A 14018-nucleotide genomic window follows, 5' to 3' on the forward strand; every position below is an offset into this window, starting at 1 on the left:
TCACTGAGAGATTAAGGTTTTACTAAGAATTATAACCAATAGAGGGTTTTTTTTGTTTACATTTTCTTTATAGAGAACAACCTTATCCCCATGGAGCAAAGGAGAGCTGAAAATAGCAAGGGAGAGCACAAACTGTGGTGGGCAGACAGTTATTCCATTGGGTGATACATTGGACTTGGGTACGAACAGAGCCATAAGTGATACATTTGTCAGGAGATGGCAGGGGACTGGGGGTAGGTGTTTCATACGTCCGACACGGCACCAGTGACTCTGAAGTTCCAAGATTAACAAAGGGTTACTTGATTTGAGATTGGTATTACCCAGTTAGAATATTAGTTTAATTTCTGATAAACGTGGTAGTTGCGGTACGGTGGTGCCAGCAGACATCTTCCTACAAAATTGCACTCTTCATCGAACTGAAGTAATTTTTATTATATTAAAACATAATTTGGAAAAGGACGTTACAGGCAGGTTCCAGCCCTTTTCCCCAGTGCAGCGTTGAGTTTGTCCGGACTGTGGGTGCGAATATTGTGCAACCTTGTTGGCACGGTTACAGTGCCCGACTGGGTGGCACTGGGCCACTCACTGGCCTTAGAGGGGCCTACGGCTGCTTAAAGTTGCTGATATTCATTTGGCTTAACAAGCTGTGGAGCAGAACGAGGATCAGCTACTTTAAGCAGCCGTAGGCCCCCACTGACACCTTCAGAGAGTTGAGAAGACCAGACTAACTCGATTATTTTCAGATCAAGAGAAGGCCAAGGGACCAGTGCCACCCAACTATTGGCCTTCCTTTGATCTGAAAATAATCGTGTTTCAGACGTTAGTCTGTAGGGCAAGTACTTGGCTGTTGGATGAGAGCCCAGCCCCAGCCGAGCAACGTGTCTACCACTAGGCTCTGCATTCCCCAGGGCAGGGTACCAGGACGGTGCGGGAGCACTGTCCTGGTGAATGAAGGCCAGGCTGCAAGTAAGTGTAACTTTGTAAGGTGGTTAACTTTACTTACTGCCACTGTCCGACTCCGGAGTTGTATATGCCTGTGCACCTGGGCCCTGGCCTCTGCTGGGCAGCTGCTCTTCTTCTCAACACGATTGGCAGTGAGAAGGTGGCACGCACCAATGCGCCCATCACCCCACCCACACTGAAATGTCATTGGCTGGCAAACAGCCAATGACATTCAGTATAATTCTGTTGCTATGCAACTGTAAGCAACAGAACTAATCAGATCCACTAGTGCAATACTGGTGGGCTGCCCCTCAAGCGCCCGCCAGCATCCTAGTTCTGATGGGTTACGTAGAGTGCGTGGAGTTACGAGCTTCAGGTATTTTTCTGTACAAAAAAGCTGCGTAAAACGGGACGTGTACCTGTGGCATGTCCACGAGTGAAGATGCAGCATGACATTGAGAGTGGTGGCAGATCATTATTTATCTATTTGCAGGATTGCTGCCACGCTCCGCTGCTCAATGCAGAACAGATTCAGAACTTCTGGATCTGTTCTGCACAACTGGAAGTGGTGGAAAACGTACCCACTGTTCTCTTGCACACTTGGGGGCCCTGGGTGGGGGAGGGCGAGTGGCACCCCCCCGCCCTATAAAAATGGCCGCCTCTGCATCGGAGTGTAAGTTGCATCCTTGAGCGCATCCCTCATTGCCAATGAGAAGTCCTCGTTCTTCTTCTGTCATAGGACAGTGGCAGTGAACAGGAAGAGCTGAAAAGTCCTTTCAGACTCCTCCATGCATTGCTGTGCCTGAAATAGAAAAAGAAACATTCTTTAGTATTTCCATTGATGGACGCTAAGTCCCTTCACTGTGAATCAGCATCCAGCATCCTTGTAGGCCTAGCCCTTCATCTATGCGTGCGCTCAGTGCCGAAGCGCATGTCTTGGATGTGCATTCGACACACACTTATGCATGAATGGAGCTCCTTGCACCTGCAGGCCAGCCCCCCTCGTGCATGCAGGTCCCCTCTGTGGACCAGAGGTATTGTGTGCATTACAGGCCGGTTGGCAATTTTAGAAATGAAATCATATTTCTGGGGTTCCATGGGAGTTTGGGTGGATAGGCGCGGACTAGGGATGAAGTGATAGCAGCCAAGGGATGGGCTTTTAAAACGTCTACAAATCACAGAGCTGCAATAAAAGAACAGTCTTTTTTTGTTGATCACTTAAAATGTGCACACATTACACATTTAACCAAACGAGCAATGTATAGTTGTGGTAACATGTTAAGGAAAGGGGGAAATTGTAGCTATATTTTCTCCATTGGTGAATGGAGCCCCAAGGCAAAGTAATGGGAGCCCAACACATCTAATCTGGGGTTTATAACTACAACCAAGATTGAAAAGAATATGGTGAAAGAAACAGCACCCTACAGTCACCTGCTTGTGGCCATTGTTTCACAAGGCATGCATCTCTAGGTACCCCTCCCTTTTCTAATTACCCACAATCTGCTCCTCTTAAGTCTCCTTTGTCACACATCACTATTGCCCGCTGCGGTCCATGGCCCCCCTCATCCTCAAAGCCTTCTGTGCCATGTGGGAACGGAACCTGCTGAACACCATGAGGCAAGACTCGTCTTGAGTGTACACGAACCTTCTTGCCACGTTATGTTACTGATATTTGGACTATACACTGCTGCTAATTGCATAGCTTCCAGAAACTCTGGCGGTGGAGGATCTGAAAATGAGTGAGGGGTGTGAGTTTGGTTAGTGAGGAGAGAGGGAAAGCGCAAGATTGCTTTGCTGCGATGATGATGCATGTGGTTTGGGGGTACCCGGTTACTATGTCTGGGTCTGTTTCTAAGTGGTCTGCATCGAGGTCTTAAAGAGTTATTTGTCTCCAAAGCAGAGCCTTATGTGCCCATTATGGGGAATGCTTTGGACAGGGCGCTGGCATGTAAGAAGATTCTAGACTGTTGCGTGTAACTTTATTTCGTTTTAAACTTGTCTTCCAATTAATACATGTTTGGGGTGTGTGTGTGTGTATGTATCAGTGTATGTTTACAACCACATTTACAACAGCTAAATCCAAACTTATTTAATAGATATTTTGAATAAATTAATATATAGATTCACAGCTCTTTCAAATCTGCCAGGCCACTTCTAAAATGGTTGCTTTCCTTGTTGAATGTAAAGCTGTTCCAACTACAAAGGAAGTAAAGTCCTCTTTCCAGATCATGTGGGTATCCTAGAGCCAGCAGCTCACCTTCTACAAATCGCATGCCACATGGCAGTGGCCATGCTGTGGTGGCACTAAGGCGGGCAAGTCTGTGCAGTTATGTCGGTATTGCCTTGAAGTAGCATCTTTGCAGATAAGTCAGCCCAGGAGTCAATGCGCTGACTGCTGACAGAGAATACAATGGTGCGATTGCGAACATTTTGTACTTAAACATTTCATTTTGCCACCTCGTGAAATCCATCCATGCGGTGCATAAGAGCTACGTGTTTTAAAAAGTTAGCTGAAAGAAACGTACTAAATAATTCACTGTCCCGTTTTCTAAAATATGCACAATAGCTGTATGTTTGATACAAAATTAAGGGCCATGTTATAACAGAGAGAACTGGCCAATAGGTTTTGCTGTCTCTGGCATTAGGTGGGTCAGTGCAGAAAATCCCTGGCCTCTTGTATTGCCATTGGTAGAAGAGATGGAGGGGATAGTCATGATCAAGTGGAGGACAACACCACAACTCCAGAATTTACACAAATGTGCACAAGGAATATGGGCATCAGATGATGAAGTGTCAGATTTTTAACATACATACATTTGGAGTAATACCCTATTTTCCGCTACTACCCCCCAGAACATACCACCTAACACCTCTTAAAAGGTGCACAGAAAAATCACAGGAATAATGATATTATTGATATACTTTTGACAATTTTGTACTATGAATTATCCATCTTCTTAAAATTATGCTCTGGCCCAGAGGGGTGTGGCTTACAGAGGCAGTGCCCCTCCCAGTTCCTCCCAAGAGGAAGCCATTTACGACCCCCTGATTTAGCAATTGCTTGGAGCAAAGGAAAGTTCATTGTTCTGTTTCCCTGCAGTCCCAAGTACCCCTCCCCTGATTCCCTCCCCTGATTCAATCAGAGAGGTGTAATCTCCTTTTGGTGGGGCAGCAGAAGGTCTAGCAAGATGAGGTACTGACACACATGCAGTGCTCTAAGAGGGATAAGCAGTCGAAGGGGAGTGCTTTAGCAAGAGGGCGTGGCCTAAGTATGGGGTAGGGTAAGAGGATGGAAATTGCTATGGGTTGGGCACTGGGAATCAAGAAGGAGAGGAAGGGTGCATTTTAATTTGAACTTTTGCTGTGCGTGCCTCTCTTTATTTCTTAACCACAAACTCCGACCCCCTCAGGTAGGCTGCTTGTGGTGGTTGGAGCCTGGGATTCAGAATCAAAGGTCGAGGCGGTTGCACCAAAAGGTATGATAGCAATGTGCCGCCTCTCCTTGTGTTTCTTAATCATAGATTCCAATCCCCTCAGGCAGCCCTTTCACCCAACAGACCTGCGCAGTTAAAGGGCATCTTGAAGCTTTGGCACCTCTGATTAAGAAACAAAAAGAGATGCATTCCACTGCTATCATAACATTTGGTGCACCTACCGTCTCTCCTTTTTTAAATGAGAAGTACAAAACTCGGCAGGCAGCTCCATCCTGGCTAGATACAGCTCAATTGTATCTCTGGTTTAAATTGAGAGTGAAAGCATGCCGACTTCCATTTTATTTATTTGTAAGGGAAATAGGTCGTATAATATTGTTTATGGTAGTGAATCGTTAACAATGGCATTTTCCATTGACGCTCTTAATGCAGCACGTTTTGTTCACACAGATTGTAGCCAGCAAGACGATAACAAGACCTTTGATTTTGAAGAACGGCAAACCAGCGGGGAAAGGCACCATCACGGTAGGAGAGTGTCCCTTGCTGTACTCCATTCTTTTATTGGTTTGCTGTATCGTTCACTGTCGCTCTGCCTGGCCTGTTCAGGAAAGCTAACTGCGTTCTCTCCGCTCAAAAGGATGCAAAGATCTGCTGACTTAAAGGCAATCGATTTAAGCAATCAATGTTACAGTTGAATCGAACCCCGCAAAGAACAGTCCTGACTTTGCTTTTTTGAGTGCTGAGTTCGCATCTCTAATCAATCTTGCCTTCTCATTGGACTCCCATCTCTCTAGATTGAAGCCGAAGAAATAAAAGATAATAGGGCTGTCCTATTTGACATGGGAGCAAGAAAGCTGGACAACAAGGTGTGTATGTGTTTCATGTATGTTTAGGTAACAGTGCTGCTAGCGGTTTTTTAAACAGGCTGTTTCTATTTATGTTGGCGACATCATCCCGGATGTGATGACGCATGTTTTTTCGTCTTCCTCATTACAGTGTCATGAAACAGGGGAACGCTGACATAAAGCACCTGCCTTGTGGGCATGACGTCACGTTGGAGTTAAACATTGGTAGCTAATGTTCCAGTAACCATTGGTCTGTAGAGTGTGTGGGGTGTTCATTAATCGTGCTGTTTGATCCCCTGATTTGCTGTAGGATCACACGGGTCTACTGACAGTGGCGTAACACAAAATGTGGGGGCCCCCCTGCGAGCCATGCTGAGGGGGCCCCCCAACTCAGCAACAAATCACGGGTTGCGCCACACTCTGGGCCGGCCTAGACTGTCACGCTTGCACAATACGCATGAACGTGCTGCTGAAGGGGTATGCCGCACACTGCACTAGGAAAAAGATATAAATATGTGTTTTAATGCAATATACAGCACACTTTCTGAGATAAATTGGCTATAAAGCCAGAGTGTTTGCAATTATTTTGTAGGGTAACACAATCCAATACATGCAAGTCACCGAACATTAATGCTTCCAACTGGCTGCACAATGTAGACCAGTGTAAACACGTAATAACATTATAGTACAGAATGCCAGGCCACATTTAGACATACCTAGACTGTTTTCAGCAAAATGCCAGTCAAAGCAATAACACTCATCAAGAAGAGAGCACACAATAAAGCATGTGTCTCCATGGCCTCGAACAACACGGCCAAACTCTTTAAAATCTGCAAGGAACTGGTCAATCCTGTTGTGGTCTATACCTCTTCTGTTCCCTCCCATGCCCTCTGTACAGCTCTGGCCTCTCATTTCTCTGCTAAATCTCAGGACATCCTGTCCTCTATGTCCTCTTCCTCTCTCGGCCCATTTTGGCCATCTCTTCTCTCCTCCCCCTTTTTCCTCTTTCTCTCTGACAACACCTGACGAGGTTTCTAGACAAGTCCGATCTATGAAAGTGTCGTCCAAACAGGTGCTCCGCTGCTCCTCCAGAACCATCAAAGCCCATATTGACACCCTCGCTCCAGCCTTGGCCGATTTCTGTAATCACTCTTTCGCCACTGCAATGTTCCCCTCTCCCTTTGAGCACTCCCTTGTGCACCCACTCCTCAAGAAGCAGTCTGCTGATCCTACCTGCTGGAAAACTATCGCTCAATCTCCACCTTTCCTGAGCAAACTCTTGGAAAAGCTTGCCATCTCCCAGCTTACTCTCCACACTGAATCTGTTGGTTGTCTCCATGACCATCAGTCTGGCTTCAGAGCTGCCAGAGGCATGGAAACTGCTCTCCTTAACACCTGTGCTGCTCTCTAACCTTGATTCCAGCATTCCTTATATTCTCATCCTTCATCTTTCCTCTGCTTTCAACAGGGTCAACATCGCCATCCTGATCAATCGACTCTGTGAGAACCTGGGCATCACAGATCAGACCCTAGAGTGACTGACCTACTTCCACTTGGACCGCCACTCCGCTCCCAGGTCGATCGGGTTCCCATTCTCTCCGCCACCTCTCTCTACCTGTGGCATTCCCCAGGGCTTTATCCTCTCACGCTGGTTTTTCAACCTCTACTTGGCCACTTTGGCCTCCCTGATCTCTACCTTATCCTCTAACTTTCAGTGTTGTGCGGATGACTCAGCTTTCCTTCAGGCTCCCCTCATCCTCCTCTCCTCTTTGGCTCATTCCTGACTGTCTATCCACGATTCAGGATTGGTGCGCCTCCAACAATCTCTGCCTTAATGCCAGTAAGACAGAGATCCTTCTCATTGGGACCCTTGCCACTGTGTTTCCTCTCTCACTATAGCAGACCACCTTGGGCCCTCTTCCTTTGCCTTCCTGCGAGGCAAAAAACCTTGGTGTCATCTTCAAGGCCACACTCTCTTTCTCTCCTAACATCTCGGACATCACCAAGAAGTCCCACTACCAGCTGCTCCTCCTCAAAGGGACTCTTCCCTTTCTCACTCTCCACCAGAAGCTCACTGTCTCTAAGCTGGACTACTGCAACAGCCACTTTCTCAATCTGTCTTCCTCTAGTCTCCTTCATCTGCAAATAATCCAGAACAGGACTGCAAGACTTAGCCTTGGCCTCAAGCCCTGGGATTGTATTTCTCCAGCCCTGAAATCTCTCCACTGGCTGCAAGGATCAAGTTCAAGAACCTTTGCATTGCCCACAAGGCTTTCTGGGGCCAGTGCCAACACTAAATCCAATGCTCTCTTCCAAAATACCTTCTTTCTCTAACCCTTCACTCAGCTACCTCCAACTCACTAAGGCTTAGACATTTCTCCAGGCAGAGAGTGGGGGTAGACCTCTCTCCTCTGCTGGTGCCTCCAACTGGAATGGCCTCCCTGCCCCTCTCAAACTTGAGGCGGACAACCTGAAGTTTCGGAAGCAGCTAAAAGCTTTCCTCTTCTCTGCTGCTTTCGCTCTCTCTCCCCCCTGCTGACCTACCTGACCTACATGTCTGCTGTACTGACTGGCTGCTTGGCTACCCTCAGAGTCTCTCTGAGTCCAGGCTCTTTCTTGATTGGTCACCCTTGCACTGCCTCCGGGCCTACCATGCACTTAGGGGCTGTAACTGTAACCCTGCAGTCCATTGTTCTCCTTGCACAACCAATAGCTGCTCTGCCCTGGCTGCACTTACTGAGAGCATTGCTGCCCTGTTTTCCCCTCCCCTCTCACTTGCACTTCCCTGCTCCCTTTTCCCTTGCACTTCTCGTTCTCACAATGACACAAGGCCTAGTGAGATCGTTTGTCTTGTCCTCCCTCTATCATCCCTCCCTTGTGTACACTTGTGTACAGGCGCATTATAAATGACTTGAATCACATCATATCATTTTATCAAAGATGCCCAGAAAAATATACAATGCCGCAGTAAGAAATGGCTAGACTGGCAGCACCCAAATGCCAATCTAGCCAGGTAATTTAAGTTAGCAGGACCACTTTATCAGAAATGTCCAGTTAAAAGAAAGCCATACCAAACTGAGGAATGACTAGACTGGCTAAATCAAAATGCCTCTCTAGCCACTAATACCACATATCATGCCTGCTTAGCCTGGACATGGACAACCATTATGATTTATCACACAATCCTGCCCCCCCACACATCCACTCTCCCTAAAACCCACCACCCCAACCTCCACAATCAGCTCCTTGGCCCAGAATTACCTCTGCGTCCCTCTTCCTTGTCCCAGAGCTTTCGTATGAGGCTCCTTGCCTCATAGGTAAGTACTGGGATGAGGAACAGTGGGACTAGGAGTGATGAAGATTACAGGTAGCTAAATCAGGCATTACCTCCATGTACCTCTACCTCTTCCCAGTACTTTTGTATGAGGCAGAGTGCCTCAAACACACGTACTGCCTCGTATATAAGTACTGGGACGAGGAAGAATAGGGCTAGGAGTAAGCAAAGCATTAAACACAAGTAGTAGCGCAACACCATTGAGTTGACTGGGCTTCAGCACTACCCCCCCTGACATTTTGGGCTATATTGACTCAACTTGGCTAACCTTTAGAGCAGTTGCCAGACCGAACAGGACACAGATTTTAAACGGCACCTGGTTTTTGCTGTTAACAAGAACCCAGCAATTACCAACGTAAAGCATTTCACTGTTAGTACCTGCATTCAAATTCCACATTGTTTAGGCGATTGAAATCGTGATGTGGGTTTAGTACTTGCATGCCAGGGGAGTGATTGGAAGGGTAGAGAGGGAACAGGAGACTTATAGGAGAGAGTTAACTGCTTGTAACATTGAATCTGCACTAGAATAGTCTCATTAAAATGCGTAAATAATTTGGATGCGCCCACACAAATAAGTTTCCCCCTCCCCACCGCATGTGAAGTTAGCGCCTCTCCCAACATTTGAAGGGTTAGCCCCCCCGAAATGAAGGTTTTCTTGTGCCCCTGTACACAAGCACACACACCATTCACCTTATACACACCCAGTCATCCACACATTTAAGTGTGCACCCTTTCACCATACACTCACACAGGTAGCCACCTATACATTTATGTGTGCACCCTTTCACCATGCAGGCACACCCACACAGCCACCCATACATTTAAGTGTGCACCCTTTCACCATACACTCACACAGGTAGCCACCTATACATTTAAGTGTACACCCTTTCACCATGCAGGCACACCCACACAGCCACCCATACATTTAAGTGTGCACCCTTTCACCATACACACACAGGCAGCCGGCTATACATTTAAGTGTGCACCCTTTCACCATACACTCACACAGGTAGCCACCTATACATTTATGTGTACACCCTTTCACCATGCAGGCACACCCACACAGCCACCCATACATTTAAGTGTGCACCCTTTCACCATACACTCACACAGGTAGCCACCTATACATTTAAGTGTACACCCTTTCACCATGCAGGCACACCCACACAGCCACCCATACATTTAAGTGTGCACCCTTTCACCATACACACAGGCAGCCGGCTATACATTTGAGTGTGCACCCTTTCACCATAGACTCATATACGCACACCTCATGGAGTTGAGGGGGGGCCCTATTACTTAAAAAAGAAATTGGGGCTCACTACGGGTCCAGCGGTAACCATGCCGGTGCTACCGGCGGGTTGCCACCAGACCCATAAAAAATTACTATGGCCTGACTTCCCGGTGCCACCGTGCTATTTCAAGTCCGGCGGCTGGGAAATCAGGTGCCGGTAATTTCGTTAAACCCCAGACTCCACGGGAATGGGGACACAGAAGCACCTGCACCATTGTTAACGGTGCCGGTGCTTCCGTGACAGGTCTGCCTACCGTGGCTGCTGTGCCTGGCAGGGTCAGACCTGTCGGGCACGGCAGCCCCACCAGGCAGACCTGTAATATGCCGGTCCGGAAACAACAGTGCCTGTAAGCTTACCAGCACCGTTGTTTCCGGACCGGCATGGTCAGAATGAGCCCAATTGTTTCTTTTTTAAGTCACTATAACTTCATTAAGAAATTATTTCAGTTAAGGACCGAACCATAATCAAAATAATTTCTTTATGAAGGCTAAGTGACTTCAAAAACAAACAATTTCTTTTTGAAGGCATAGGGTTCCCCCCCCCCCCACCACCCCATGACATGGAGGCCTCCAGCCTAGGGTCTTCCATGTCATGGGGTACGGGGGCCCTCAGACTTCAAAAAGAAAGTTTCTTTTTGTAGTCACTCTGCCTTCATAAAGAAATTATTTCTGTTACAGAAATGTTCTTTATGAATGCAGAGTGAATTTCAAAAGAAACTTTTTTTTTTTTTAGAAAAAAAATTTTTTTTTTTTTATTTTTTTTACTGGGGCCCCCTCCCAGCCATGTGCTGGTGGGGCCCCCCTGGGGCCCCCCACACCACGGGCCCCCCCTCACCGCGGGGGCTGCGGGGGCCCCTGTTACGCCAGTGTCTACTGATCTACCCATTGTTTAATCAAGGTTGTGTTTAAAACGCTGTCATGGCATTAGGCCTGCCACGCTGATTCAGACTCAGTGAGATGCCCACTTCCATGTCCACCTCTTCCAGAAACAGGGACTCTTTGAAGTCCTTCAAGGGCACCCCAGCAGTGATGGATGAATGTAGCCTCAGGGTGTTAGTGCTTAATGGAAATGGGCATCCCCTGTACTGGGGTGCAAGTTTCAGTGCCCACATAGTGCGTAGGCAAACACCCCTCCTCACTAAGCAAACCACCCTGTAATATGTATGATGCCGACTAAATATACCAGGCATTAGCCAAAAGCAGCTTATAGCAAGAATGCAGAAGCAGCAGGCGTAGAGACCAGCAACCTGCAGCGTATACCATAAGAGAACATGCAGGCAGAACATCCAGTAACATGCAGCCTACTCGGAAACAGGTTCAGAAATAGGCAGAGAGAAGGGGGCCTCCACCAATCATACATTGGAGAATCCCATCCCCATTCCAATACAAAGATGTGAGCACACTCAGAAAGAACTTGAGTGATTTGAATTGCCTGAGCCTTCAGCATCCAAAGCCTCAATGATCAGAGCCATTGCGATGCCAGTTCATGCCAGTCATACAGTTCATGTAGCCATTAGCACCAGCTTCAGCATTCCCCCCCCACACACATGGCTCCAGAAATAGCACCCTTAAAATAGGCAGAGGCGCCCACACAAGAGACCCTCAATTAAATGTTGGTTCCAATATATCCTTGCCAGCTGAAAACTGGGCAAGCACCATTGCTCTGAGATAAACAGGGACTGATTTATATATTTATTTATTTGAGTTTATGTGAGACAGCAATCACGAGTACAGTCGGTTAGTAGCGCCTCCAGAGAGAAAGGAAATGGAGTCTGAGCTTCGCAGGCTTTGGAAACATTCAGATTACGTAAGTGTGAGGGAGAGAAACCTGAGCAGGCCAATTATAAGAAACAATATAAAACACTAAGTGCAGGCATAAGCAGGATGAGCCATAACTGAGAACGGAGGTAGATAAGTGCTTGCAACAATGTGGAAAGAGTCCCGAAACAGTCTGAGGTTGTAGTGACCCACCTGTAGAGCCACCGCCAGGTGGGTTATGTGCTCTGCTACGCTGGAGTTTGGGGGGCATGATAGCTCCTCAGACCAGAACCTCTTCTGATACTCAAGTGCTCTTGTGCTACATAGCGTGCCTTAGACTCCAAGCTGAATTATTTGCCTCTCGCTTAAATCTTTATCATACGACTGCCATGAGAAACTCCCCTACTCACCCGGAAATCGCCCCTGACCATTGAGCCACTCAAGCGCCCCGCCTGAATCAGCTGCTACCATTTTGCTCCTTGCCCCACTGCAAAGCAATGCTTCTCCCTCTGCTGGTCACTGCACATGGTCAGGCATCTGTGAAACCAATCTTCGTTCTCTTGTAAATGTCCCTTTTATACTCTATATTCTTCATGCCACTTCTCTGCTGCATACAGCTCACTCCACTGTCCCTCGTGTTTAGCCGTCCTAGAATAAGGGAATACATTATTATTTCCTTGGTATCTTTGGCCTGCTACACTTTTATTCAGTGGTAAAATGCCCCCCACTCAGCCTTTCTTGTTTGAAAACTAAAGATGCCTTTTTCAGAAAAATGTATATTTGAATTTGTTTTTCATGGAAAACATAACATTAAAAAACAAACATTAACATTGGTCCATTTCATTCGAAATTTCAATTCAGCAGTGTACCAATCGGGGCATCTATTTCATCCACAGCAACCTGTTGTCCAGTAGCCAGTGACTCTAGGTTTCTAGTTTCATTGTTCCTATTTTGGAAAGTCAAGCCCAGTTCATTAAAGAATCCACATACTATGTTACGCAACCAGTACAAATCAATTTCTATTACATTGTAACCCATTTCCTTTTTCTTCCTCTCACCCATTTAAACCTTACATTCTTTGCCAGTCTGACTCATCACCCTTCACCAATATCTATTAGGTCTTCCTCCTCTCTTGCCGACTTCCTGTCTTCATCATTCTTCCTCTCAGACTATTTGTGTTTCATTGCATTTTTGAGGTGAGCCCTTTATTTTCGTACCCCGTTTTCACAAAAATTAGGCAACAATCCATAGCCCCCATCCACATATTTAGGGAGGGTGGTGTGGTAACATTTAAAGCTCATTTTAATCGTTCTTGAAGGAATAATGAAAGCAAGTGCCGAGGGTGACCTGTTGTGCCAAGACGCTTCACCTTTCCCCTAAATCACAAGAATGATACTGTTTGGCTGCAATTCACATAGGTGTGACTGGGGGGATGTCTTTTCATCCTTTTCTGAAAACTGTTGTTCTGAGAGTGTTGTAAAGTCACTTCAATAAAGCACTCCAACTAAGTCATTGCCTAGTCTGGGATGCCCAAGGGAAGCCCTTATTTATATATTTTTATGACAAGTTCATAAATCTGGATGATAAACCCTTGTATAATGCCCCTCTCTTTGAATCCCCCTGACCTCACTGAGCCAAGAAGTAGGTTTGTTTTGCAAATTAAAAGATTTATTGGAAAGATTAAACAATATATATATATCACACTTTTATGAATAAATTAATATTTGTTAGCACACTTATGAATATGACAGTGATCAACAATGGACAATATTACACTAGCACACTTCTTTAATTACTTAGGAGTTGGTATAGAAAGGATAAGGTAGCAGAGAATACTTTTATGGTTTCAAGGAAATGCAATGATGGAAAAGAATGCAGCACATAAATAAACTGTTATGGTTTCAACAAGAGCTAATATAATGACGTTTCCCCTTGTGGCAATTCACTCCCCCTATGCAATATAAGGAGATGGAAGGAAAGCACACAGTCCTCATGAATACAATCAAAATGCAATTCCAATTCCAGTTCCCCCCTAGCAAGCTTAGAGCAACCGGTATGCTTTAAAACAGGCAGAAATACTTTTAAATGTGATTTGCAATGAAGTGAAAAATATGCTAAAATGATATTAATTCCCTTATAGGAGATTCAGGGTAGGTGACAGATACTTTGAATCAGTTCAGGTCAACACTAGCAATGATTCATGAGTGATTATCAGGTAGAAAATGAAATTCAGCAGTTGCAAGTAAGAGACAGCTATTTTTAACGTGTGGTAAAACTGAGCCAAATTGCAATTCGCTGCACTTTTTCCGAGTGCGTAACGCGCGATTACGGAAAAACTATTAGGAGTAGAAAGTCGGTTTTGGTCTTGTTGGAAAGCTGAGGATCTTAGCTTGAAAATGAAATCTCGTTCCTAG

At 46.1% G+C, this 14018-nt stretch overlaps 1 protein-coding gene across 2 annotated transcripts in view; it reads left to right on the plus strand.

The window, feature by feature from the left end:
• CPNE3 (copine 3) overlaps window positions 1-14018 on the plus strand; it is a 444306-nt gene that overhangs the window by 187852 nt on the left and 242436 nt on the right. For both annotated transcript variants that reach the window (XM_069621306.1, XM_069621305.1), the window contains exons 4-5: window positions 4824-4898; window positions 5168-5239. In XM_069621306.1, coding sequence (XP_069477407.1) covers window positions 4824-4898; window positions 5168-5239 — 147 coding nt within the window. The remainder of the gene's footprint in view (window positions 1-4823; window positions 4899-5167; window positions 5240-14018) is intronic.

The sequence above is a fragment of the Ambystoma mexicanum genome, chromosome 5q, assembly GCF_040938575.1.
Source record: "Ambystoma mexicanum isolate Mex_15411 chromosome 5q, UKY_AmexF1_1, whole genome shotgun sequence".
Classification (NCBI taxonomy): domain Eukaryota; kingdom Metazoa; phylum Chordata; class Amphibia; order Caudata; family Ambystomatidae; genus Ambystoma; species Ambystoma mexicanum.